The sequence below is a fragment of the Artibeus jamaicensis genome, unplaced genomic scaffold, assembly GCF_021234435.1.
Source record: "Artibeus jamaicensis isolate MK-2021 breed Jamaican fruit bat unplaced genomic scaffold, CSHL_Jam_final contig_525, whole genome shotgun sequence".
NCBI classification, from domain to species: Eukaryota; Metazoa; Chordata; class Mammalia; order Chiroptera; family Phyllostomidae; genus Artibeus; species Artibeus jamaicensis.
The window spans coordinates 6498293-6525537 of record NW_026521874.1 but is presented as its reverse complement, the minus strand read 5'-3'; the positions used below and the strand labels follow the sequence as shown (position 1 = coordinate 6525537).

The window sequence follows — 27245 nt, the reverse complement described above, 5'->3', positions numbered from 1 at the left end:
GCGGGAAAAAGCACAGTCGTGCCCAGGAACTGCCCGTGTGACTCGGCCTTTCTGCTGGGACTCTGCTGCTTCCACTGATCCGAGCAGGAGAGCGACAAGGGCTCGGCTCCTCAGGGTGTGCCAACCCCTACTTGGTGCCAGCGTGCGGGCTTGAGGGGTGGGGCGCCCCACAGCCCTCTCACTCAGTCCCAAACTCAGACACCAAGCAGCTATAGAAATGTCAAGCTCAGTGTCTCAGGAGGGCGCTCTGTGTCTCCTCACCTTCCTCTTGCTCACTTCTCTCTCGTCTCATCACTGTGGCCCAGGAAGGAGAACAGACAATTCATCCCTTCTATTTTGGCAGCAGAGCCAAAGACCAGGCAGTCACCGTTCAGGCCGTGGCAGGTCTGGGGAGGGGTTAGTGCACAGCACAGGCGTGCAGGCGGGTCCCTCCGGGGCTTGTCTGCCTTCGGGCCCGTGTGCAGGCCCAGTTTGCATGGCCAGACTTGTTTATGAGCGCCGGGCACAGTCGCCTCGTCTGGCACAACACCTCCGCGCCCACCCCTCCCACCCACGCTCACCTGGAAGGAAATTAGAAACTCGAGGACCAGCTCCGGTCTTCCAAAACCCCCAACCCGCCCGCAGCCACGCGTGTGTGGCCCAGTGGAGGGGGTGGGCCGCGGCGCGGGGGAGTAATTGGTGAACCCAAGGTGAATGAAATAATTGGAAAAGCGAGGTGTGAGTTCGTTACTGAAGTGTGAGCGTGGTGGGGGAGGGAAGGAGGGCCATGTTTAAAGGCCCGGTACGTCCCTTTTATTCACAGCTTCTGATACAGTAATTGCTATTTTGTGGTTTCTATTATCTACACAGTGGGGAGCGCAGCGCCTCCCTCCCCCAGCGGCAGAGCCTGGGCGTGGGGAGGAGCCAGCGGTGCCCCGGGATTGTCCTCCCCCTGCGGTCCCAGGGCCTGTGCGGCCTCCCCCCGCTGGTGGCCCTGCCCCCGGGAGACGAGGGTTCACGCACAACTTCCTCCCAAAGCCACTCTTAAAAACGGCTCCGTGGACTTCGCTGTCAGATAAGAACCTTAATAATGGCTGGTATTTATATATCGCTTATCTCCAAGGAGCTAAAGGTACTTCATCGATTTTTTTTCCTCCCCCAACCGTTTTTTTTCCCCCATTTTAATTCTCTTTGCTATCTCGCTGAGATCACCAGTATTGGTCAGTCTTATATTATCACACTCGGTCCTACAGGAACCGCAGCCCCCACCTGCCCAGCAGGTTCTGAGCCAGGAGGGAAGTGCCATCTGGGTGTGCGCCCCAGGCCAGGGGGCCTGGCAGGTCAGGTCCCCTCTCTGGCCCTTGGTTTTCTCGTTTGTAAAACAGGCGGTATCGCCACTGCCCCCAGTCGTTGCCCCTGGAAGCAGCGTGGTGAAAAGCCCATCACAGGCACCGGGCATTGTACCCGGGGTGGCGGCAGGAGTGATGGTGTCTGGAAGTCCCAGACTTTCCGTTCAGGGCTTGGCAGCATCGGGCGGTTTTTGGTGAGATCTAAGTCCAGTCTCCCGGCTGCTCCACGGGCCCCAGTGCTCCCTTGCCCTGACTCAGACAGGAGGAAGCGAGCTCGCCACCCCCACCTTCCTCGTCTCCTGGAGAATAACGGGATGGGGGAGCTTCCCGGGCCTTGGGGCACAGCCTGACATTTGCCCTGCAGAGACCTCCCAGCCCCTCAGGCCCCCAGCTGCCTGGGGCAGGATCCCCGTTCTCTGATCCCCACCCACGACCCCTCTGGCATGGCTCCTGCAGCCGAGCTCTGAAACTCCACTTCCCCAAGCCACAGAAGCATGGCTCCTCTAGCCTTTCCTCATCAGCTTCTTTCTCCACCTTTTAATTATTTTCCTCGCCTTTCTCCGGACCCTCAGCTGCTTGCCATGCACAGAGCGTCTGCAGCGTGCAGTGCGCTGTGGAGAGGGAGGGACTCACCTCCCAGTCTCTCTCTCCCCTCCCTTTTCCCCCTCCCTCGTTCTTCCTCTGTCTCCCGCTCTCTCTCCCTTCCACACGTTCACAGACACGCAGGCTGGCTCACCACGCACCACAGAGGGCTAAGACATCCGGGCAGAGGCCACCGAGACCGTCTGGGCACAGGATTGGAGCCCCCATAGGCAGAGGCTGGAGGTGTGCGCACAGTGTGGATGGGAGGACCTGGCACTTGGTCTGCCTTTCTTGTCCTGGGGTCTTGGGCAAGTGACTGGACCCCTAGGACGACCAACCACTCGGCATTCCTAGCTGCCTCGTTCCTGAAAGCGGCCAGTCACCCCTCTTCCCCAGATTACTGACGTGGGCGGAACGTCACGCAGCAGAAAGAGACTCAACATCCCTGAGATCACATTCTAGTCCTGCCACATCCTAGCAGAACTGCCACCTCCCTGAGCCTTGGTTTCTCTGTCACACAGGCATGGTAAAGCCATGACTCACATTCCTGCGGCTCTACCGGTCGTCCTTGTCCCAGCGCCGAATGGGGGTGTAATCAGTACACCAGTGACCACGGCTATCTCCAGGGCTGCCGTTGGGTCATTCCAGATAGGCTGCCAGGTGTCCACTCTGAGCCGGGCGCCAGTCCCCTCTCGGCAGGCCTTGTGACAAACAGGCAGGTGTTTTTACTGTGGCAGCGCCGAGCTCCAGCTCCAGGGGAAGGCAAGCAGCCACACGTCCACACCACGGCGCCCGGGTGCTGGTGGGGTGTCCAGCCCTGCCGAGGCAGAGTGGCACAGGCTGCTCAGAGCGAGCTGCAGTGAAGCAACGGCCAGAGAGCCCAGGGCTGGGGTGGACAGCAGCAGAGAGACCAGCACAGCCACAGGCTGTCTGTGATCGTGCCTACATGGGACCCAGCGTGGCCGGGGCACACGGGAGGTCTCGCCCGGCCCCCCTGTGCCTGTCAGCCCCGTCACACCTGGTCTGAGTGCTTGCAGACACCCGTCCTCAAGCTCCTTGGACACACCATCCCTGCAGTCCCCGTGTCTCTGAAGAACTCAGAGCGAAGGGACCATTTATCCGAAGGCACCCTCGAGGGCCCTCAGCTGCCCCCTGCCTGCCCAGCCGCGCACCAGCCCCCGCAGAGGCGCAGGGCCCACGGAGCAGGAGAGGCAGCGTGCCTGCCGCAGGGCGCGGCCGCCTTTAGGTGGCAGAAGAAAGCAGGGTTTGTGTTCTGGGCTGCTCGGCTCTGTCACATCCCCTCCTGCCGCCCCACCTGCCCGGCTCCTGGGCCCCAGCCCGCCCCTCCCCGTGGGCCAGGAAGACTGACAGGGCCCCCCCACTGTCCTCCCAGCCCCTCCCCTGCCCAGGAGGCTGCCTTGTCGCCAGCAGCCGGTTCTGCGGGTTCTGCCGCCTGCTCAGAGAGGCCCCGGGAGGGGGAGCGGCACTGCCGGCCGAGCTCCGCGGAGACGTGCAGGCTCATTTTGAGGGCTCATAATGCCGCGTTTGCACACCGTCCTGGCTTTGGAAATTGGGCCGGCAGATGCCTGGTCATGCGGGCAGGGCTGCGGGTCAGCGCCTCAGGTGTAGCTTACATCGTTTCGAGAGAGCAGACGGCCCCCGCTGTGGTTTTTACCCAGTCGGTCTCTGGCCCCAAAGCGTCCTAGACCGTCGTACGTCTGTGCGTGTGCCCAGGCGCCCGCACGAGTGTGTGTCGATTTTCAAATAAAATAATACCTCTCCACAGATGCCGGGCACATTAAATATTTATCAGCAGCAGTTTGCACATATATATTTGATAAATGGACGCTGGGATGGGGCTGGGGCGTGTGAGAGGCTGGAGAGAAGGGAGGCCAGATCCTTTTGTCCGGAATTCTCTGAGGTTGGTGCGGGAAGAGCGGAGGGGCCCCCCGAGTGGCCCCCATCGCATTTACCCGTTCGATCCCCGTCAGGGAGCCGAGCCGTTGGCTTCTGCAGAGCTTCGCCTGACTTGGGCGCAGCGGCTGTGAGAACCCAAGTGCCGAGGGAGTCGCTGTGTGTGGCGTCCGGGCGTCTTGTGTTGAAGTAGGTCCCGGGTGCTGGGCTTGTTCAGGGCAGAGCTCCACTTCTTGGGGAGACCCCCCCCGACCAGTCAGCACACCAGCAGCCCTCACCTTCCCAGCCTGGCCATGCATGTGCAAGGCTGGAAACCCCCTCGGGCCAGGGGAGGGCGAGTGTGTCGGCCTGTCAGAGAGGAACCAAATGTTCTCCGTCAGCATCTGCAACCCGCTGGTGCCCCCATGCCCAGCATGGTGGCCGGGGCCTGGAGGAGGAGGCTGCTTATGCCCTGGAGCGCGTGCTGGCTGGGCGGGAGCTGACCGGGTGTGCGCGCGTGTGCGTGTGCACTGTGCACCTGCCGGCGCTTCTCTCTCCTGACGGGAAGGACCGAGCCCGGGAGCATCGGCCCCATCCCCTTTGCGGCCCTCCGTTCTGAAACTCTGTGTGCTCTGCCTTCTGTCCCTAGTACCTTCGGGGAGCTGAAGACCGTCCGCTTGCCAAAGAAGATGGCCGGGACAGGCTCGCACAGAGGGTTCGGCTTCGTGGACTTCCTCACCAAGCAGGATGCGAAGGTGAGGTGGCAGCCCTCTGCTCTCCCCTCCCGGCTCTTGTAGGAGAAGCCGAGGGGCTCTGGGGTTTTCCTCCTCTTTGTCACCCCCTGGCCGTGGAGAAGACTCTGGGTTTTGTGTGTGGAGGAAGGGGCAGTCTGTGTCCTTCGCCCACTCCCCACGTCATCCATGCAGGGGCCTGGGGTACAAAGTGGAGTGAGAGGGCTTCCCAGGCCTCCCCAGGTCAGACAGGAAGGCTGTAGGTTGTGAGCCCCCCAACCCAGGGGGACAGCACAGAGGAGCTGTGCAGAGGGCACTCGGGGACAATTCTGACCTGGAGAACGCAAGGTCCCCGAGTGGGGACCCATGGGGACACGTCTTTCCCTTCATCCTCCTCCCGGTGGCTGGGGCTTCTGTTTGGAGCTGGTTGCAGCCCAGGCAGGTGCTGCTGTGCACAGAGTTCCTCCAGGCTCCTTGGAGACCAGGACACCCTTTACGTTTTAAGCAAAGCAACCTCTGGACGTAGGAGCCAAGGAGCACATGGGGCTGCGTCCTCAAGGTGGGAAACTGGCCGCGTGCCCGCCTGGCCCAGCAGCAGGCGCGGGGCAGATGCCGGGATGGGTTCTGGCTTCATCTGAGGCTACTGTTCTGGCATGACCAGGTCAGCCCCTTGGGGAGGTGGCCGAGGCGGTGACGCTGTTGTCTGTCATCGTGGGTGTCCTCCATGAGCCTGTGCCCTCGGGTGGGGTCTCCTCTAGGCCTTGTGTTTTTCCGGGGTCACACTAGAGCTGTGTGCAGGTTCCCTTAATGGCGGGAAACCCCCCCACCTCCAAGAAACCTCAGCCTGTAGCAAGTCTGCGTTGCCAGAGGCCCGGTGTGGGAGGGGCCGACTGTGACACTTCAGAGACACGGCCGTGGCCTTTGTGGGTCCTGGGGACCCGTGCAGGCTGACAGGGCTCCCTGCGACCTCAGGGAGCCTTGCCAGCCACCTCTGTCTCAGCGCCTTGAGCTCCCACGTTTGTCCGGACGTCTGCTCCTCTCTCTCTGGCCGGCAGTCCTCCCCTTACCTCCCGTGGTGGTGGCGGACACGGGGGCAGCACATCCTGCACGCACCAGGCCCCGGCGCCAGCTCAGGGGAGCCAGGGGACAGCCGTGCAGAGCGCCAGCTGTTTTCCTGGCCCTGTGCCTCAGTTTCCCCATGTGTCAAAGAGGAATGCAAGCTGTTGCTGCCGGCCTGGGCCCCTTCGGCGCCGCCGGCCTTCCTCCCGCGATGCCAGTCCGCGAGCCGCCTGTCAGTTTCCAGGCCCCAAAGCCACACCCCCCGAGTTTGGGTCCTGGACCTGTTCTCCGTGCGCCTCACCTGCCCTTGGTGTCGGGGTTTCCATCGTCGAGTCGTGAGGTTGGGATGAGGGCGTGTTTTCAGAAGCGCACCGGGCCCCACTAATGGTGACCACAGCAACACCGGCACTGATCGGGATGGGGAAGAGCCCGCCCCCCGCACACAGCCCCTCGCCAGAGCCGCGGCTGGCGTCAGGTGGACATGGCTCACAGGGTGTCAGGCGGCTGAGACGAGGCGTTGCCTCCCGGCCTTGAAGTGTCGTGCACCCCGCTGCCAGGACGCAGCATCGCCAGAACAGAAGGGCGGCTCCGGCGGACGGGCAGCGCGCATGCCTGAATGGCCTGTGATCCGCAGGCACTGAGGCCAGGCTGCCGGTGTTGTTTCCGAAGCCCAACACAGCTCCTGGTGGTTTGCGGAGGGGGCCCCTCCCCACCCCTCCCCACCTTCGGCTCTGGGCTCCGGGCAAAAGGCCACCAAGGACAGTGAGTACCCAGCCCACAGCCCCTCACCTCCCATGGGTGGTGGTCTGGCTTTGGAGCTTGTCCAGCCCTGCGAGGCTCTTCCCTGTCGCCACGTGGGAGTCCCCTCTGTGCCACCACCAAACAGGCCAGCCCTCCTCGAAGTCTGCCCCCCCAGGGCACATCTCTCCTGCAACACTCCCTTTGCTCTTTTTGCCTCCAGAGAAGCTGGGTTGCTTCTCCCCGTCCGTCTGGAGAACTTGATTGTCTTCCGAGTGGAGCACCCAGCGCTCTCCGCTGACCCGCAGAGCTGCGCACACTGCCTGCTGGTGAATAGAATTGTGAATATTGTAAGGATCTAGTTAGCTCGAGGGTGGGTGTGCGCCACAAGAGGGTGAGCGGTGCTGCAAGGAGACGCTGAGCAAACCCTCCAAAGATCTTTTTCTTTAAACCTTTGCAGAAGGAAAGTGTGGGACTCTCTGGGCTGGCAGAGGCACCTCGGGACCCCCAGGTCCTCAGGGCTATGTCCCTAGGTGGCCTTCCTTTTGGGGGAGTACTCCAGGCAGCAGACATCCGTTAGAAACCTTCCCGGCCGTGCCCGTGGCCCCCGTGTTCCACTCCAAGCACCATCGGGACTCTGTTACCCAGTGAGCCACTTCGGGTGAAGCCACGCTCCGAAACCGGGAAGAGAATTCTAGCACAAGGCCTCGAGAAGGCTGCCGTGGCTGAGCTCAGAGTAACCAGGCAACTGATGACAAGAGGCGGAGGCTCCCGTGACCCAGTGCCCGGCTTTGTGAGTGGCACGTGCGCCGCATACTCACTGTCTCCTCCCTCCCTGCAGCAGCCCTTGCAAATCAGGCGGGTGGTTTGCAAAAGTACCCTGCCCCCCAGTTTTTCAAGTGTTTGCTAAGCCCCGTCTGATGCACCGAGCCCCGCAAAGCGGTGGGCAGCCCCAACCTGGCTCTTCAGCAGGAATGCCGAACCAGGGGTGGACCTAGCAGTCTGCCCTGGACGCAGCTCCACAAGCCGGCAGAGTCTCCCCACCTCGGACACTCTACCAGCCGCACTGTCCCAGACAGTAAACGTCACCCCTGCGAGTGCCAGAATCATCTGAACCAGCTGTGGCGATCCAGTGTTTTTCAAAGAACCTGCCACCGCACGTAGGGACAAGTGGAGGGTGGACGGAGGTTGGTGAGGGCGAACAGGACGTCAAGGCCTGGAATGCGTCCCAATGCACTGGTCCTCCCAGGGGCTCAAGTCTGAACCCCCGGGGACGCCTCTCCTGCAAAGCTCCCTTTGTTCTTTTTGTTTCTCCCCGTCCGTCTGGAGAACTTGGTTGTCTTCCAAGTGGGGCATCCAGCGCTCTCCGCTGACCTGCAGAGCCGCGCGCACTGGCTACCGGTGGATAGAGTAACTTCCCAAGTGGTGCCCTGGCGCACACTTGGTGCTCAGCTCTCCACGGTGTCCATGGCACCGGCCCCGTGGCCCCCAGGGCCCTGACGGTATTTCTGGAAGAGCAGCCTCTTGGCCTTGGTAAAAGTATCCACCCTAAAAAGCATGAATCGCCTACATAGTGTTTATTTCTCCTGGGAGTCTAGGAGATAGGAGGTAGGAAGCCACGTGACAGATGGGAAGACCGAGGTTGAAAGGGAGGAAGAAGTCTTGAGGGCCTTGAGTGCTGGGCGGAACTGGGAAACTGCCGTCTGACTCCAAAGCCCACACATTCAGCCCCTCCCTGCCACCCTCCACTCATGTGTCTGTGGACACTGAGGGCCCTCGCACCCCTTACCCTTACCCAGCCCCAGTATGGCCCCAAGAAAAGGGCTCATCAGTGTCGTACTGGAAGAAGACCCAGAGGCTGTTCCTGCCAGCGTCTCTTGGGAGCAAGCCCAGGGTGAAAGCAGCTTGTCTGGCCCCCAGAGGACGAGCGGGTGTTCCTGCAGCAGCGCTGTACCTGGGCGGGTGGCCTTGGCTCCCGGCCCAGGTCCCCAACCCGTGTGCTCATCCCCGTTGGCTGAGAGGCCACTATTAGCCCCTAGATTCGTTGAGAAGCTCCTTCCTTCACCCAGACCAGGCCAGCCATGGGCGGAGGGGGGAGGGGGCTGGAAGTAGAGGAACACAGAGGACAGACCCGGCACTGGACCCCAGGATGTCCACGTCATCCCACATGTGCACCAACCCCGGGACGTCCACGTCCTCCCACGTGTGCACCTTCGGTGCTGCCAGCCCAGCCACCACCGCCACTTCCTACTTTTGCAGTTGCAGCTGTTTTTATCTGCTGCCACTGCTGTTGCTTTAAAAGGTCTATTTTCACGTGGAATGTTATCCAATTATCAGAGCAATGTGTTGGCTTAAGTAAACACTTGGGGGGAGCCGGCAGCAGGGAGACGTGATGGTGGTCGGCGCTGGCAGCAGCGCCGTCCTCGCTGCGGTGCACAGCCGCAGCTCTGATGGCAGGGCCGCCCCAGTCAGCATCGCCTCTCTTGGGTCTCCCTTCTGCACGCCGCCGGGGGTGACTCGGGGCAGTTCGGAGGGGCTCCCTTTAGGCCTCTCCACACCCACGGCCGTCACCTTGCAGGTGTCACCGGAACAGGACATGCAGTGGGAAGAGGCGGCGAGCCAGAAAGAGCCGCGTCCGCCGTGCTGGGCCATGGCGATGCGCCGTCCATGCCCGGCCCGTCGCCCGCAGATCAGTAGTGACGAGCTTGCAGTGCGCACGTTTGCTTCACTGAGTGGGGGGGCAGCCGGGTGGGTGCCCCCCCGCGGGGTAGGGGGGTCCCTGGGGCGTGGCACCCCCCTCGTCGAGCCGTGTTCGAGACAGGCAGGGCCACACAGCAGTCAGCAGTGTGGCCTGTGGAGTCAGAGCTGCCTCCTTCCAGCCGCGTGGCCGTGGGCAGGGGACTTGGTGTCCCCCCACCCCAGGTTGCTCGTCCCCAGTCCCCACGTGGGAGAGGATGGTGCTGTCCCTTGCTGTGACCGTGAGGGTCAAAGGGAGTGCAGTGTGGAAAGGCCTCGTGCGGGCCCAGGGCAGCAGAGGCGGCCGAATGCTCTGGGTCCCCCAGGTCGGAGGTGCCGGGGCTGAAGCCCAGGTGTCGGTGGTTCTTTGTCTTCTAACACGTTAACCGGGAGCACGTTCAGGACTCGGGGTTCAGCCCCCACCCTCTGGTCGGGTGTGTGCGCTCAGGCCCGTGTTTTGCCTCGTGTCTGTCATCGGACCCCAGCAGTGGAGAGGAAAGGCACCTGAGTCCTGAACCTTGTGTTTCAAGGCAGAGACTCAGGCTCAGCCGACACATTTGTGGCAGGGGACCCAGATCAGGACAAGCGACCCCCTCCCAGGGGAGAAGGTGACTGTCGCTCACCACCAGTGTCAGCAGCACCAGGACAGACCCGACTGCCACCTACGGGCCCCGGGAGGTTGACGGCAGCAGGCGGTGCCCTGCAGGCCTGGGAGGGGCTGGGCTGCAGACACCCGCCCTTCCGGTCACTGGGCGATTGCACAGCCCGTCTGGGCCCGGCTGTGGAGCCCACGGCCACCACCAGGCCACGCTGCCTCGGCGCTCTGTCACTTCTGGCCCTGGGCTTCCTGGGACTGGCCCTTTTTTCCTGGTGGCTCTTCTGTCTTCCAGAGGTCAGGTGGTGTGTCCCCTTCACGTCCCGTTTCGGTCTTTGGCTCACAGTAGAGCCTCCAGGGATGCAGAGTTGAGCTGGGCTGAGCTGAGTGGACGGATGAATGGAAGGAAAGCTGTTTGTGGGAATGTCTCAGACACGACGGCCTGGAATGTTTGCCTTACGAAGTAACCCTCAGCCCCCCTGGCCCATGACTCGGGACGGTGCTGAGGGGGCCACAGTCAGAGTCACCGCACTGTGCAAAGAGCCTCGCTGGCCCTGGGACCGGCTTCTTCCCGGCTCCCCCCATGGGTCCACAGGCAGCTGCAGAGATGCTGTCAGTATATACAGGACTCCTCATGCTTGTGAGGACAGGGATGAAAGGCAGCTGTTTCTCAGAGCACCGGCCATCCCCTACAGGGAGATGACGTCCCTGCCAGCAGGCCCTCCACCCAGGAGGCACCGGCCTGGTGCCTGGCCCTCTCTGGCAGAGGAGGAGCCCAGCGGCCCGAGCCCAGCGCGTGCCCTGGTGCCCTAACCCTCTCCCTGTGCTCCCGGCACACGTGGTCATTACTGGCCGGCTCGGGTCACGCTTACTCCAGGCAGTGGGGACACAGATGGCCAGGACACGTTGGCGGTGTCCGCGTCCAGGTGGAGCGGACGCCTGCTGACGGAGGCAGCCCTCCCACTCTGCAGGGCACAGCGCAGCAGGGGCCGAGCGGGCGCCCAGGGCCTGGGGACGGGAGTCCTGCCGAGGGTGTCCATGGGCCTCTGCTGCCTTCCAGGAGGGCAGCGGGAAGGTCAGGCCCCGCACTGCGCTGGCAGCCATCCCGGGCCTTCCCGGTGTTGGGACGGCGGCTGCCAGGCCTGGTCGCAGCAGAGCCCACGCCTGTCACGCTCTCCACCTTCGCAGACTTCCTCCCGGGGCTGCGGAGGAGGCAGCCGAGGCCAGCACTCGAAGTGCCCGAGGTGGTGGCTCAGGTCACGGGAGAAATGAGAGGTGTGATTTTGGGACACCCACGCTGGGGAGCCAGGTGACATGGCAGCGCGGAGCGTCCTTGTCGGCCTCTGACCTTCTGTGCGAGGCCTGCTGTCCGGGGCCCACGTCCACCTGCCCGGGCTGCGGCCGAGACTGGCCGGCCATCTGGGCCGGGAAGAGAGCCTCTGCCGAGACGGTTCAGATGAAGACAGGTCTGCGGGGGTCAGGAGAGCTTGGACTCCCCAGGGGAGCCCCGGGGGACCGGTGACACTGGGAGCTGTCGCCACCTGCTAAAGGGGCGCTTGGAGGGAAAGGAGGGGCCGTGGGCCAGAGCCAAGTCCTGGAAGAAGGGAGCAGGGCAAGAATGCCCCACCCCCACCGCCTGCCCCTGCTCTTCGTCCCCGTGGTGCCTCCCCTTCGCTAGCCCTAAATAGAAACCAGGGGCCGGGGTGCCCTGGACTGACGGTCCATGGGGTCAGGGAACGGGGGTTGGAGGAGGAGCGGGGAAATCAGCCCCCAGCCATCAGGTGGTAACAGGAAGTGGCCCCAGAGGTCAGGGCACCACGTGATGCCCCCTTAAAGCGCCATTCTGGGTCTCAGGCTTCTGCCATGACCTGGCTGAGGGTTTGGCATGTCCTAGGTGCTCCTTTCCGCCCTGTGAGGTTCCAAGGTCATGGGTGTTGATCTCCTGTCCTTCTCTCCATACATCAGACCCAGGACTGGGTGTATGTCAGGTCTTGTCCTAAGCAAAGGGCGCTTTCGCACTTGTGTGCACCGTCGGGGTGAGACGTGCTCCTGTCCCTGCCGTCTTCCTGGTCTGAGTCGAGGCTGTGAAGGAAGCTGGGCAGGACCTCCAGCCGCAGCCAGGACCAGCCCAAGGGTCACTCCCAGTCAGGAGCCCTGTGGTGGAGGGGACTCCAGCTTGCCCTGTAAGTGTTGAGCAAACACGCTCTGGTAGCAAGGGTAGATGCCTTCCCTCCAGGCTCATGGCTGAGCCGAGGGGACCAGCATGTAAGCAGGTGTGACAGGCAGGTGTGCAAGGCACAGGGAGGATGCCCGGCCAGCCCCAGATACCAGCGGGCCGGCTGGGAGGAGGGTGCCCTTCCAAGGCCAGAGCAGAACTGCGGACGCCCAGAGACAGTGCGTGGAGGCTGAAAGGACAGGAGGAGGGCGGCGACCTGGGCACAGACCCCAGCCGGAGCGCCAGTTTTCCCTCGGGGGGGGAGTAGGGGAAGTGTCCGTCCTCACACATGGGTGGAGGTCATGTGCTCAGAGTCCCGTGGAATGCAGGAAATCCACGAGTCGTGGGGAGAAAAGGCTCTGGGGCTGCAAAGGAGGAAGCCAGGCAGGATTTGGAGAGACAGAAAGGGCCAGAGGCGTGCGGCCGTCTACTCCTGTGTCGGGACAGCGAGCCCTGTGCTGACCACTGAGCCCCTGGAGGTGCACGAGGCCCCTGGGCTTTCTCGGCAGGGTCGCCAGGCCTGGAGCCGAGGTTTAGAGCCTGGGCAGAAGGTGGCGCAGGTCTCGGTGGAGTCGAGCGCAGGGACTGGGGACGAGGATGCGGTGGACCTCAGGCCAGGGGTGGGGCTGCGGCCCTGCACCTCCCCAAAGTCCCTTCTCCTGGCTTCCTCCCCGCCTGGAGTCCTGCAGATGAGTTAGGCTCTTGTCGTGAAGTGCAGGCGCTGGGACCACCCAAGGCCTGAACAGCCGAGAGTTGCAGTGCGTGTTGCCCCCGACAGTCGCAGGCCACCACCTCCCCCCACCGCAGCCATGGGTACTCGGGGCCACCACCCGGTTAAACTCAGACAGGTCACCCTGCAGTCTCTAATGAATCACACACTGTGCTGAAACTTCAAATACAAAAGGGCGGTTGTGTCCTGCCCCCAACAGTGAGGAGGAGGGCAGGCGTCACAACAGTAACCTCGGTGTCAGTGAGACTCAGGTGGCCCTGGGGCTTCGGAGGTGTTGGTTCCCTGCATCCTCCCGTCCTCTCCTGCTGCCGCTCTTGCGTATGAGGAACCTGAGGCCCCAAGAGGCGCGGCAGCTTGCCCGGATCACAGAGCTGTCACGTGGCAGAGCAGGAGTTCGAACTGGTGGCTCAGGTGCAGAGCCCCCGGTCTTACCGGCGGTGCCTCCTTGCCGCTTCAAGTGAAAAGCCCTGACCAAGAAGGAGATGAGGATTCATGAGGGGTTTTATTGCAGGGAGGCCCAGAGGGGGGTTCCAACCGCCCTCCTGCAGAGAGTGAGGACTTCGCCAGGGTTTGCATGGCATAGGAAGGGAGACTGTCTCCCGAAGAGGAAGGGAGAGTCGGAACCGTGGCCGCGTTTGGGGGCTCCTCCCAGGCCCTGCTATTTTATTTGTCTGAGTTCAGGCTTAGCTTCCCCCAGACGCAGCCCCTTGGCCGCCCCCGCCCGACGTGCCCCCAGGACCGAGGCTCCTCAGGGTCCCTGGCTCCAGGATGGAGCGCCTGCCGCGCCAGACTCCCAACCCGCCTCTCCCCCGTCTTCGAACCCCAGCCCCCGGTCCGGCTGTTCTCCTGCCTCGCCAGCTGAGAATGCGTGCGTCGTAAAGCTCTGAATGGGCCGTTTCGGCTCGGAGTCCAGATGCGCTTTTATATCCGCGTGGAACTAAACCGCAGAGGCTCTGCTGGCAGTCGGGAAGAGTTTTTTAAATTAAAGTTGGAGGGGAAGAGGAGAGAAAAGCTTCCCCGCACCTGGCCCCTCTCCGGAAAGCACGGGAGAGCAAAGCTTCTCTGCAGTGTGACCACATGGCTGGTGCAGAAAGACGCGTGCGCCACCCGCCTCCCACTCGTGCTTCGCACACACTCAGCTGTCCCTGGACAGCTGCCGGGTGCCACCACTGGGGCGCAGGGTGGGGCGGGCGGCCGGCCCCAGGTGACTGTTACTACTTCCCCAGGCTGCCATAGCCTAGTCCGCGGGCTGGGCGGCGTCAATCAGCAGGTGCTCGGCCTGCAATTCCAGAGGCCAGAAGTTCAAAACCAAGGTGTCGGCAGGGGTAGTTCCTTCTGAGGGAGAATCTGTTCCGTGCTTCTCTCCTAGCTTCTGGTGACGACAGCCCACGTTCCTCGGTGTATGGAGGTGACACTCCAGTCTCTGTGTCTTTTATGAGGATGCTAGTCACCGGGTTAGAGGCCCACTGTGGTCTAGTGTGTCTCCACCTTAATGTAACTAACTTGTGTCTGCAAAGACCTTGTTTCCCAACAAGCTCATGTTGGGCTAGGGTTTCCATGTGTCTTTTTTGGGGGGACACAGTGTGACCGTTAACAGTCGCACTGCAGTTGAGAGCTAGCGCTGGGTTGGGTTGGTTCCAGCACAGAGCCCTCCTGCTTTCGGCGTGCCAGGAGCAAGAGGGACACACCCCACAGCCCCTGACGGTCTCTAGTGCTGAGGGGCGCCCGGTGCAGGCCCTCCTCAAACCCAGCACCTCCTGGCCTCTCTGCAGAAAGAGAAGCTACAAATGTCCCAAGTCTGCGCCAGTAACACAGTGACAGCGAGAAATAGGATCTATTGAGCACTGACTGCGCCCACGCTCTTCTAGGCACTTTCCACGTTGACTCGTCTTCTGTAGAACCCTCGGGTTGGAGTACCATTGACGTTCCCATTTTATAGATGAGCAGACTGAGGCCTGGGAGAGTCATTCACTCTTCCAGGTCTTGGAGCTAGGGCATGCAGAGTCCAGGCCCTGGCTACAAATCGTGGCAGCGTCTGTAGCAGGGGAGTGTCCCAGGGAGAGTCCTGCCCACTGCCCTGTAGCTTAAGACCAAGCGATGTCCAGCAGGGAGCTCTCCAGTTCCGTGTGACTCATGTGACCTGTCCAGAAGGGCCAGACCACAGGGGCAGGAAGCAGATCGGCGCCCCCTGGGGGAGGGTGAGGAGTCACCGCCAACGAGTTTGGCGGCTCTCTGGGCGGGGGTGATGGCGAAGGAGCTCTAAAACACTGGTGGTTGGTGGCTGTGGGTGCGCAAACGGCCGCCGAGCGGTGCCCTTCAGATGGGCACCTTGAGCGGCGCGGGAGTTGCGCCTCAGTGACGCTGTCAGGAAACGAACACCAGAAGGAGGGGGTTGGGGAGAGCGAAGGCAGCGGGGGGGCAGAGCCTGGGGCAGGACTTGGGCCCCTGGGGCAGAGGCTGGTGGCCCGGGGCCAGTGAGGAAGTTGAGGGCGGCAGACAGACAGGGTGGGTGGACTCGCCGGGGCCTGCGGGTCATCAGGCAGTCAGACGGGGCTCAGCTTTCCCGGGAGGTGCTGCCCTGACAGCTGGGTGGAAGGGCCGGGTCATGGGTCGCCCTCCGGGGCAGGCTGTGCCGTGGGGAAGAAGCTGCTGCCTGGCCCGACCCAACAGCAGGCCCCAGTGGCAGGTATCCTGGCTGCACCACCCCCGCAGCTCCCTCCCTGGGGGCGGAACCCAGGAACTAAGACGTGCCGGGCAGGTGTCACTCGGACTGGAAGCCAGCCTCAGAGTCTGCGGTGCCAGCACGGGTGGATGGGGGGCACAGTGGAGCGGCCAGGGCAAGGTCTTAGCTGACGCGCTGTGCTTTGTCTCTCGTCCCTGCCCCTGCAGAGGGCCTTCAACGCCCTGTGTCACAGCACCCACTTGTACGGCCGGAGGCTAGTCCTGGAGTGGGCCGACTCCGAGGCGACCTTGCAGGCCCTGCGGCGGAAGACGGCCGAGCGCTTCCACGGTAAGAGCAGCGGGGCTGCTGGGGTGAGTCCCACAGGCCTCGGGGCTAGAGCACCCGGAGGCACTTGGGGGGGGGCAGTGGGGGATGCATCAGGAGCCTCCAGGCCCTTTGGGCTTCTGGTCAGTTCATTGGGAGGCCTGGCAGGAAAGGGGAGAGAAGGAGAATGGGCCAGGGAGCCCACTGCCCCGCTCCCTTCCCCCGCGGCCGTGACAGCCAGCTGGCACTCCCACCGGGGGCTCGCACCCTGCGGCCTCTCCAAGTACTGTCTGCCCAGGTTCCACTGGCTGGCCCAGGGGCCACTCACTCCAATTTCCCTGCCCCCCTTTACTAGACCCTCCCTGGCTACCCAATTTAAGGACCACCCGCTTCCCACCAAGGCCCCAATGGTGGCAGCACCTAACTCCTCTTACACACCTCTGCGGTGTCACGTGAGCTCGCCGACTGTTTGGTCCCTCCCCGGAGGCTGGCGGGGAGCACCTGCTCTGCCCTCAGGCTGGGGGTGCGGCCGTGACCTAGTGGGACTGTGGGTCCAGGTGGAGGAGGCTGGGCACGCTGTGCGAGCAGGTGGTGCAGGAAGGCCCCCCACAGAGGTGACATTCGTGCCCAGGCGAGAGCTGCCTGGGCAAAGGGACCCCGGGGTCGGCGTGAGCACGGCATGTGGCAGAGGGGCAGGTGGCGAGGGCTGGGGAGGCTGGCTGTTCGGAGGGGCTCAGTGGCCCCCCGTGGCGTCTCCCTCGGTGCTCCGATGTCACGGGTGGCACGTCGCCGCTGTCCACCTGGGAGTCCCCGCACGACCCGCAGTCGCCCAACCCTCGGTGCTCTCCTGGACGAGCAGCATTGCTCCAGCACCTGCGCTGCTCCCCGCACTGTCCCCATTCCCACCAGGCAGCTGGGGGCTGTCACCTGGGGACAGTCTGGGGGCATTGGCTGCGAAACCCACCTTTGCCCCACTCGTCGGCAGAGGGGGAGCTCGGACCCAGGACCGGATCATTTGCCGTCCCCGCTGGTCACACTTGGCTGCCCAGATCAGGCAGCAGCGTAGTGGCCAGTGTCCAGGGCTGCTCTTGTGAGCAGCCGCATGCTCATCTCTGTCACTGTTCAGTCCCTCTCTGGGCCCCCTGGGCCTGGCCATCAGTCCTAAGTGGAGGGACCAGAATCCAGAGAAATCAGGGCTAAGAACATAGTTGCTGGCTCACAACTCGGTAAGCCCCCATATCCTGCCGTGCAGAGAGAAAACCTGTCCGTATCGACAGCCATGGACAGGCCCAAATGCACCATCGGCAAATGTTTGTGTAAGGGACTCCCCAGGCCCCTGGCACCCACCCCCGGGGCCAGTGAGGAGTGCGGGCTCAGCACTTCGGCCCCGGCACTGGAGAGAAGCCCCTTCGATAGATTGAGCTCCGCAGACATGCTGACTGCCTCCCCACCTCGGGAGCGTTTCCGTGTGATTGGCTCTCCAGACGGGACAGATGCAGTAACGGTGCAACTCGGGCAGCATCTCCCCGTCGAGTCCCCACTCGCCCCGTGAGGTGACAGCCCCGTTTGAGGGGTGAGAGAATTGAGACCCAGCAAGCACTGAAGTGACCCCTGACGGCTGTCATTTGTGAGGGACGTGCTCTGTGGGGGGGCCACCCTCGGGATGTGGCACACGCTGTCTCCTTTTACAAACAGAAACTGAGGCTCAGCGCTGTTGTGCCCAAGGTCACTCGGGTACAAAGGGGCAGAGCCGAGACTGGACCTGACAAACACTAGAGCCGCTCTCCCCTGCCCTTCCCCCCCCCACACACTATTCCAGCCAGTGCCACTGTCAGAGGCCTGGGGCTGCCCCAGCGTCCGCTCTGTGGCTTCCTTCACCGACTCATCCAGACCCTGCACCCAGAACTGCAGGGCTCCTTCCGGAAGTTGAGGGAATGAGTAATAAATTGTGATGGGAAACGTCACATGGCGCCGCACACTGTCAGGGCCTCGTGGAAGCCCTGTGGTGTGCGCAGTACATTGCCCCGCGTCCAGACGAGGAAGCAGAGTCCAGAGGTGGGGCGAGCCCCCGAGGCCAGCCAGGGGGCTGTCGGAGCCACACCAGGTGTCCGGGCTCCTTACGAGCCCCTCCGGAGGCGCACCGCCCTCCCGGCTTCTGGAGGGGCCGGCCCTGAGCGGAAGATGACCCCCCAACCAACCCTGTCCCAGCTGGGACTTGCCCTGAGGGTTGGCAGGAAGCGCCCCTGGTGCAGGGGCTGCTCACAGAGATGTGGGGGCCAGGGGTGAGCAGCGGTGAGGAGCCATCACCCTCCCGCCCCCCGGGGTCCCCCTCCTGGGGAGGGGCTCTCGGTGCTCCCTGTCCTCTGCTCGCCCGCCAGGTCTCCTGTTGGCCTGTTCTACTCCTAAGCCAGAGGGCCAGGACTCTAGTGACACCTTCTGGGGACACAGCAGGACAGAGGACAGATCTGGTGGCAAGCATCAGGGCATGCGGCTGGGGTGGGGGCCGGGTTTTCAGAGGGCAGGGGCAGCAGTGCACGCTGGGACAGGAAGCAGGACGTCCTCGTGGTGCCACATGCCTGGAGGGGTCCCAGCAAGCACAGCCGAGCTCCAGGCTCCAGGCTGGCCTCTCACCTGTGTGGGGCACGAAGAGGTGGCACAAGGTGGCCAGCGAGTTTGGGGGCCGAAGAGCCTGGAAGGAAACTCCTGTTTTTATGGTGCTCTTTTCCAGAGACGTGCACAGCGATCCTTTGAAAATGAAAGAATGTTCCATCCAGAACACAGCAAACTAGAGGACAAGGTTGTTTAAGCTGAGTCCATGAAACCCGTGTTCCTGGGTCCTAGAGCCCTCGGGTGGTCTGGCATCAGAACGGCTGTGAGCCCCAGAAATGCTGTGCGCGTGTGCACAGGCACGCGTGTGTGCCTGTCTGGCAAGAGGATCTCTTGTCATCACATTTTCTATGAGCTCCCGGTCCCCAGCGCTTCGCTTTGGGACAAAGGGCGTTGACGCCAAAGTCAGCAAGCCCTGGCCTCAGCGGCTCCCTGGCTGAGTGTCCGGGGACAGGTCCTCATGCCGTCTGGGCTTCCAGGTCCCTTGCACAGTGAGGGAGGCGCCGGTGCAGTTTCTGCAGTCCTTGAGAAGATGATCAGGGGGACAACGGAAGGGCACGGGCTGCCTTCTTTTTAACCCACACGGCACGGGCAGGAGGTGGACGCTCTCCTTCTCCACGTTTGCCAGACGGGAGGACCCACGCGCACGGAGGTGCAGTAACCTGCCCAGTGCACACAGGCGGTCGGAGCTGGAAGCCGTCTGGCCACCCGGCCCGTGCTCTGTGACTCCTCCATTCAGCCTGCCCAAGTAATCAGGACACGGGAGGGGTGGGGGCAGGCACCCTGGAAATGTCAGCCCCTCTCACCAACCCACCCCATTGGCCGACCTCTGCAGGCAACAGGAGGTGCCTGCGGCAGCCCTGAGTGTTTGTTCCAAGTGAGGCTGCTGGCCCCTGCCCTCCTGGCTGAACCCTGTCCCCTCCCCTGCCCCTTCGCACCCTCCCCTGTGGCAGGAAGTGCTCACTTGTGCCGAAACCTGCACTGCTCAGAGCTCCGGGGCCTGGTAGACACAGGGCAGGCGGGATCCGGCCCGTCCCCACCCTGGCCCTAAGCTCTGCCAGGAAAGTGCTCAGCTCTCAGGTGGAGCCCGGAGCCCCGTCTGCCCAGCCTGAGTGCCAGGCAGCTCCGGGACAGTGGGAGGTGGGAGGCTGGGGTGGAGAGAGGGGTGTGTCGGCCTCAGCCAAAGCTCTCGTGTGGCAGGGACAGTCGGTGCAGTTACCCACGTTTCATCCCTGTGCTTGGGGTCAGCGTCTCCAGCAGACCAGCTGCTCCCTGGTTGCCTGGGAGCTGCCCGGCCCTGGGACCAGCCTCCCGCTCCTCCGTCAGGTCCCTGATGAGCTCCAGTTGCGGGGGAGCAGAAAGCTAACCTGGGGGCACCCAGCTATTAGCGGCTGAGTCGGGAGTCAGACCTGAGCTGTTGGCCATCCTGCCGGACAAGTCGTCCTGTCAGTGGGTGTTGCCAGCCTTGCATTTCATTCTAGCATGTGTCCCCTTACCTGCTCTGTGCCCGGGGCAGGTCACTTGGCCTCAGCTTTGTCATCTGTAAAATGGGACCAGGGTGCCTGCCTCATTAGGGGAATTACAAGCCTCAAAGGAGACGAGGTCTCAGAGCCCCCGGCACGTGGTGAGCATGTCACAGATGCCGTCCACCCTTCCCTCCCCTGCGGGGACTGGTTCTGCTCCCTCGTCCGGGCCACTGGGAGCAGCCCCTGTCTCTCTCGCATGCTAGTTGGCCCAGGCTGTGGAAGGGCACGGTGTGGGCAGAGGACTGAGATGTGTGGGGGAGCCAGGGCGGTTATGAGCCTGGACAGTGTGGAGCGTGCTTCTGTGCGAGTGTGAGTGTGAGGCAGCGGATACAAGTACGCCTAACACTCGGGCTCAGGTGTGTTTGCATCTGATCCCGGATGTCTTCTGGTCCCCCGGGGCTCACGTGCCCAGCCCTGGGTGTGGCCCATAGCAGGCTCTTAGGACGCGGTGGCGGTGACACGGAGCGTTCCCAATGTCTTGCCATTCGGGGCCATTTAGGCAAATAAACGAGCCGGGCGCCCAGTCTGGTGCTCGCAGTTTATCTGGGGTCCCTCACTGCCAGCCAGAAGGAGCTGGTGTGGTTTTAACCGCCCCCCACCAGTACTTCCCACCCCCAGGAGGAAACCGTTATTTCATCCATTGTCCCTGGATGAGGGCAGGGTCCTGTTTTCGATGTGAGTTGATGCCTAAGAAACACCCGTGAAATTGGACACCGAAGAACAGGTCTTTCAGTGTCATTTGAAAAGTGACCCTGACTAGGCAAAGCCCTGGACACTGGACAGAGGTGCTTGTGGAAGAGTAAGACAGCCGTGGTTGCCCAGAACGGTGCTGCCCCGCCCCCCTTCCCAGCCCAGCCTCCGTCTTCCCAACCTCCACCTGGGGGGGGGGGGCCTCCCCGGCAGCTGAAGTGCAGCCTTGCATGCGGGAGGGTGGAGAGAGCGAGGAGCGAAGACAGAGGAAAGTCGGCCGCTGGCTGTGTCCTTTTCTTCCCAAGCGCGTCACAGACCAGCGGGGCCGCGGCGTGGAGAAGCTTTCAGGGCCTGGCCGGCCACGGGGCCTGCGAGTGCGCCCGGAGAACATAATGGCGCGGGAGCGGTTCGCCCGCGGAGCCGTCCGTGCCCGAGCACGCTCAGCCGGGGAGGCGCAGGCAGGCGGGCTTTCATTTGGCCGGGAGTGTGGCTCAGCTTCCCCGCATTGCCTTGTTCCGGGCGGGCGGGTGGGCTGTGATTAGCGCCTGCACTGTTCACCTCCGGAGCTGGGAGCCCCAACACAACCTGCAGGGCGAGTGGCTGGCAGCGGCCCCAGCCCCAGCCCGCGCCCAGCCAGACGCAGATGGGGCGCTTGTCCGCTGGTTACTGGCCTCAGGCACACACGTGCCCTCCCAGCAGACGGGAGGAGCATGACTGTGCGGGAGCCCCGTCCCCTCAGCCGTCCTCACGCCTGAGCCTTCAGAGTGTCAGAGACTTGGCTTGTCCCCGACGCCCCTCTTCTGACTTCCCCCAGCACACCCCTCACCTCCTCCTCCTGCCACTCTGGGTGCACCTGGCATCTCCTCTCCCCACGAGGCTTCACCCCACATGGCGCAAGGCCCTGGCCACGCCCCTGCCGTGGCCCCATGTCTGTTACGAGTGGGCCTGGCTCACTGTTGGGGAATAAACAAGTGTGACTAAGAGCCTGTCATCAGCTCAGCCCCTTCTAGTGGAACGTGGAATGTGCGCTAGTGCCAGCTCGGTCTGTCTTCAGTGCCCCCCCCAGGCGGGACAGTGTGCCCCAAGCCCCATGGCTGGTTAGGCGGTCAGCCTGCCCTGGAGCCCTGGGGGTCGGAAAGCAGGTGAGCCTCCCCGAGAGCCTGGGAGCACCGCCAGGCTGAAAAGAGGTGGCCTGTGACACTCAGCAAAGCTCAGGACAGGTGACGGAGGAAGAGCAGGGAAGAGCTTCAGCAGAGACCTGCCTGTGCCGGGCCGCGCAGAGTGGTTTCGGGCACCCGGTCTCCTTGCAGCCTCAACTCCCGGAGAGGGCGCCGTTCCCTTGGGTCCCAGGTGCACGTGGAGGCCCAGAGAGGTCTAGTGACTTGCCTGAGGGCACACAGCTCAGTACATTACAGAACACACAGCCCTGCTTCACCAACTCACTACATCCCCGCTGTCCCTAAGTCCCAGATTGTGCCCCTCGGTCTGACCTGATGCCCAGTCCAGACCAGCCAGTGGTTGCAAACTACAGCTGCACACGGCCTGCAGCCTTTTTGTGAATGCAGTTTTGGGTTCACAGCCACGCCCATGTGCGCACATAGGGCTGGGGCTGCAGTCTCACCAGGGGAGGGCAGAGTTGAGTGGTTGTGACAGAGACCCTGTGGTCCAAAAAACCTAGAATCTTGGCTGCTTCACCCTGTACAGAAGAAGTTTAGAGCCTCTAAGCCTTGTGAAATGGCTCTTTTTATTTTATCCAAAAGTGATGGGTGGCTGATTCCACCACAATTCCCTCTTCCCTGAGAGCACAGGATCCCAGGGGCCACATGGCTGCACCCCGCCCGCTGGCGGATGTCCTCTGTGCCCGGGCTCCGCTCGCCCTGGAGAGGGGCCCCATCGCTGTGCTGCCCCTCCATTGCCTCTCCTCCCTTCACTCAGCACCTGACTGTCCCCGGTACCAAGCCTCACTCAGCACCGAGGACAGAGCAGCACACATGGGCCCTGATGCCTGTGCGGGAGAGACAGATGATGAAAGGGAAAGTTGGTAACAACAGAGCTGGACAGGAGCAGGCCCTTCCGAGGAAGGCGGAAAGGAGTGGGGTGGGGAGGGCAGGTTTCAGATGCAGCGTTTGGAAGTCTGGCTGGGGCTCAGGACTCTCATGGGACACGGAGGAGCCAGCCCCACCAGCGATTTGGGGGGAGCCACTTCAGGCAGCGGTTAGCGCAGGTGCAAAGGCCCTGGGGCAGAAGTATGTTCCCAGCAGGCCACTGTGGAGAGAGAACGAGTCCAGGGGGGGAGCTGTTGGAAACAAGCAGGGCTCCCTGTGGGTGTGGCAGGAGCCTGCGTTTCATTCCAGACACGGCAGGACATCCCTCGAAGATTTAAGGAGGGGAGGGCTGTGCCCGATTTATACCGCCAGACCCCTCCTCACTGCTTCCACGGCACCTGCGTCGCAGGGGGACGAGAACGGAGGCAGGGGCCCTGTGGTAGTCGTGGTGGCAAATGATGGTGACGGCCTGGACAGGGCCGGGGGGTGGGGGGTGGAAAGAAACAAGTGGCCTGAGCTTTGGTTGTGGTGGAGGTGGGGCCAGCCAGGCCTGCTTCGGGAAGTCCAGAGGGAAGTGGAGGCAGGTGCAGAGTCCTTTGCTCTGAGCCCCTCAGAGGCTGTGGTGCCACGTGATGATGAGGCCCAGGAAGCTGAGGCAGGGGTGGGGCCCTGGGCCCTGGCTTTGAGACACCTATTAGGACTCCCCATCAGATGTCAAGCATATAGATCTATGAGTTCGGAGCTCAGGAGTGAAGTCTGGGCTGAGAGATAAATTTGGAAGTCATCCGCACACAGATGATATTTAAAGCCCACAACAGTTCACCAGTTCCCCCACCCCTCCCCCCATTCCATAACTTAATCATTCATAAGACGGCACATTTTCAAAAGATCGGGGACCAGGAGAGCCCATTATCCCCACGCCAGCCCTTGACAATATGCCTCCTTGATCTTGGCCATGAAAACATAATCATCGGGCTTTAAAAATCGCAGTCAGGGAAGTTCGGGTAAGGATGTGAAGTCACAGAATTTATTATTCTAAATATCCCTTGGCCGTGGTTCTTTCCGGCTCCCTGGAGGCAGACGGGGCCTGTAAGCTCCCCTGGCCTCGTCTTTATTCCTCCATTTGGGTGTCGCTTGTTTTCTGCCGCTTAGGGCTTCGCTGTGGCAGCCTTTCCCGCAGCGGAGGGGAGGGGAGGGGAGGGGAGGGGCCACTAGGGGCATTAGGGGGCCTGCAGGAGATGTGCCCCTGGCCTTGGACATGGGTCCCTTCCCCGTTTAGTTCTTCTCCCTGCTCCCTGAGGTGTTGGTAGGTGGCCCCGGGGGAGAGGCAGGAACTGGCCTGGAGACCCGCTCAGTGGCACACGCCCGCAGCCGTCCAGCGGGTGGAGGCAGAATCGGGAGAAGAAAAATCAAGAGGCAGGAATTGGTGTGGTCAAGGCAGCTCCCAGGCAGCAGCTGCCAGCAAGGGTGCAAACGTGCGGCTGTGGGGACAGAGCCACACTCCCAAAGCAGGAGGCTGCTCCCCGCGCAGGCGCCACGGAGTCTGAGCAAGCTGGGGCAGGTGTCTCCGGGTCGCCCCCAGCCTCTCTGAGTGGTGTTTTGGAAATACTTCCAAGCGCGCGGGCAATATCCTGCACGCTCTGCGCCCCTTCCCCCGGGAGTGGCTGTCCGTGCGGGAAGGTACTTGCTCCCAATCCAGCTAAATTGTTATTGACTTGTGTTCCCTGCGTTCTGCAAACATTTCACTCAGCCGTCGCCGGCGAGGCCAGGATTCCCTGCTAGGGCTAACGGGGAAGCCAGCTGTGCGGGCCATTTCTCCTGCTCTTCCTCATCCATCACGGAATTAAACTGACAGAAGGAGGATTTCAGAGCGACTTGGGAGGGGAAGGGGCTGGGCCAGGATTGGACGAGGGGCCGGGGGCCTGGGGACCAGAGTGCTGCAAACGGGCAGGGGGAGCGAGGACTTCCCGCCAGGTTGTGGCTGGCAGCAGGGGGCAGCCGGTTTTGATTCCAAGCCGTAGGCTGGCCCCGGCGGGAGAAATCCGAGGAAAACGTGGGCGAGGAGGTTGTCGTTACTGCTTCACCATTGAAAGCGAGGCCAGTGGGTTTGGTCAACAAGAGGGGAGAGAAATCCAGAGGCCGCATGGGCGATAAGCCACAGATCTTTATTTTGCCTACAAGCCACGAAAAAATTTATTCTTTCAACCGATCACCACTCTTTTGCTATCAGATTTGGCCTGAAATTTTGAGGTTCCGGCTTCTCTTGAAGAATCAGGTCTGACCCCCCGGTCCTACATGCTGGCGGGGCAGCCTTTGCTGCATGGCCTTGCCTCTGGCCACAGTCCGCAGGCCTCCCGGTGGTCTCCCGCCCAGGCCCCTGGACAGCATCCCGCCCCCACTGGCCCCAAGAGGCCGCCACACTCATGATGCTGGTACAGACATCACCCTACTGAGACCCATGAGGCGCCGTTGACACTTCTCTTTCAGCCTCTACCCCAACCCCAGGGCCTGTGCCAAGAGAAGGGGGCAGGGAGCTAATGTCAACCAAGCCCCTTGAAACTGAAGGGTCCAGCAGGCCTGTGGAAGGGGTGGGAGCCGCCTCCCCACCTTCCCCGGTTCCTTCTCTTTTCCTGCACAGCGAGTCACCGCAACCCTGACACTCTCCTTCCTGTCCTCCTTCACGGCTTCCCCAGCCTCTGTGACCAGTGGGACACATGCAGGACAGGGGCCTGGTGCCCAGAGCAGAGCATAGTCAGCCTGCACTCCAGGGAGCCAGGGTCCTCGGCAGCCACTTTGTTACCAGCAGTGATCACGGCGGTCTCAGTGGCCAGTGCCAGCTCTGCAGAACCTCAGGGGATAGGTCCAGGCACTGGTGGTTTTCTGGGTGATTCTGTCTGGTGGTTGAGAGCCCTTGGCCTCTTGGGAAAATTGCCGATGCAGGCAGGTGGGTGCCATTCTGGGACTGGTTTTACAGCTCTCCTGCTAAGCGGTCCTTTTGAGGCGGGTCGGGTCAGTGTCTCCACTGCAGGGTGGGCAGCTGAGCCCCGGGACCCTGGGCGTCACCGTGGAGTGACGAGAAGGCCCCCGGCCCGATCTGAGTCCAAGGCCTCCCATGCGAGCGTCTGTGACCACATGTGACCACGTGACTTCCCCAGACCCCAGAGTGGCTGCCTTCACATCTGGCAAATGGGACAGTAATGTCACCCAGCTCGTGTGACACCACCCAGCCTGCTACCCAGAGGAGAGCTCGGACGGAGGACACAGGCATTCTCGGCTCCGACCGCCCCCACCCCTGCCTCTCAGCCCTCAGCACTGACCAGGCCCTCGGTTGACTGGGCTCTGCCCACCTGGCCCCGAGCCACGCGCTCTGCTGCCTCGTCTCACAGACCCTGGCGCAGCGGGCACCGCCCGTTCTGTGGGAAGGACCTCGAGTCGTTCAGAGAACGGTCGGAGACTGCGGCTCTGCCCACCCTGGGGCTCCCACGTGGCCCGCACGGCCGGTGGTGCACTGTGTTCTTTGGGGTTTCCATGGTGCTGTGTCACCAGCCCCCGGCCCAGCGCACAGTATGTGCTCAGTGAACACTTGCTGTGAATGACCGAAGGCAAGAAGGTTCGAGGCCCCCATGAGATGAGGAGAGCGGGCGCTGTGCCAGAGGAGCAGAGAGGGAACTGAGGGTGGCTGGCGTTGGCACTCCCTTTGGGCAGGTGACCGTCGGGACAGGGTGTGACAGAGCCACCGCGTGGGTGTGGGGCTGTTTCGAGGTCCCAGGTTTGCAGAGGAGGGGAGTAACGAAGCAGCGTTCGTTAATGACAGAGAGGCTGACCTTGACTGAGCACCCACCTGGTGCCAGGCCTTAAATGTGCCAGCTCTTTCTGGGTCTCCTAAGGCCCTCGACATGGGGTGCCCTGCAGTGACTGCAGACAGCCCAGAGAGGTGCAGCCCCGGCCCCCGGCCACCCAGCAGCCTGGCTGCAGCCGGCGCCACGCACCCCTGCTCAGAAGCCACCTCCCTGGCGGTTCACGCCCGCCACATCTCGGGGGCCCTTTCCCAGCGCCTTCTCCCCACCTTCCCCGACCAGCCATGCTCGCGTCCCCTCTCCACTTGCCTTTCCTCAACATGCTGCCTCCGGAACAAACCCCCAGAAGTGCCTTCTCTCGCCCTCCAACAGCCCCCCACCCCCGCCTTTCTCTCTGCCTGCCTGTGCCTTCCACACGGGGCAACAGTGCCAGCCAGGGACGGCAGCAAGACGCGGGCTGGCACCCTGTCAAGGAATTAATTGAAAAATAAAATCATTAGATAGGAACTCCAGAAATGCAAAATGGTGGTTGGGGGGGAGGGGGCAGAGCGGTGGGGGGGTTGTTGGGGGCCGGCTGAGCTTTGTCAAGTTAATTTCTTGGGTACGGATGTTGGTGACATTCACTTGCTGTTTATCTCCGGGTGCAGCTGCAGTGCTGAAAGAAAAGGCGAAGCTTGTTTTGTTTGTTTATTTTACACCTTTCTCTGGTTCTGCATTATGTTTGTTTGGTGAAAACCCACTGAGGCTTTTGATGTCGGGGAAGTGGGATCGCAGCCGCTGCCCCGGCAAGCAGGGGCTCCGTGTGCTGGCAGCGCCGGCGGGCCCTGCTGGGTGGCATTTGGGGGGGGGGGGGGTTCAGGGCCTGCCGTGGCCTCTGGGGGGTGTATCTGGGGGCCCGACCTGAGCCAGCAACACCAGGCCCACAAGAGCAGTAGCCGCATGACCCGAAACGCTCTTGCAAGTCCTTGCCGTTGCCCCAGGAGACGG

General features: G+C 62.6%; 1 protein-coding gene across 8 annotated transcripts in view; it reads left to right on the top strand.

The window, feature by feature from the left end:
* Positions 1-27245, top strand: part of RBM19 (RNA binding motif protein 19) — a 163469-nt gene that overhangs the window by 62901 nt on the left and 73323 nt on the right. For 7 of the 8 annotated variants that reach the window (XM_037156142.2, XM_053669768.1, XM_053669766.1 and 4 more), the window contains exons 22-23: positions 4453-4558; positions 15497-15617. In XM_037156142.2, coding sequence (XP_037012037.2) covers positions 4453-4558; positions 15497-15617 — 227 coding nt within the window. Of the gene's footprint in view, positions 1-4452; positions 4559-15496; positions 15618-25475; positions 25550-27245 lie in introns of those variants that run through there. The other variant, XM_053669771.1, reaches the window with a different exon arrangement.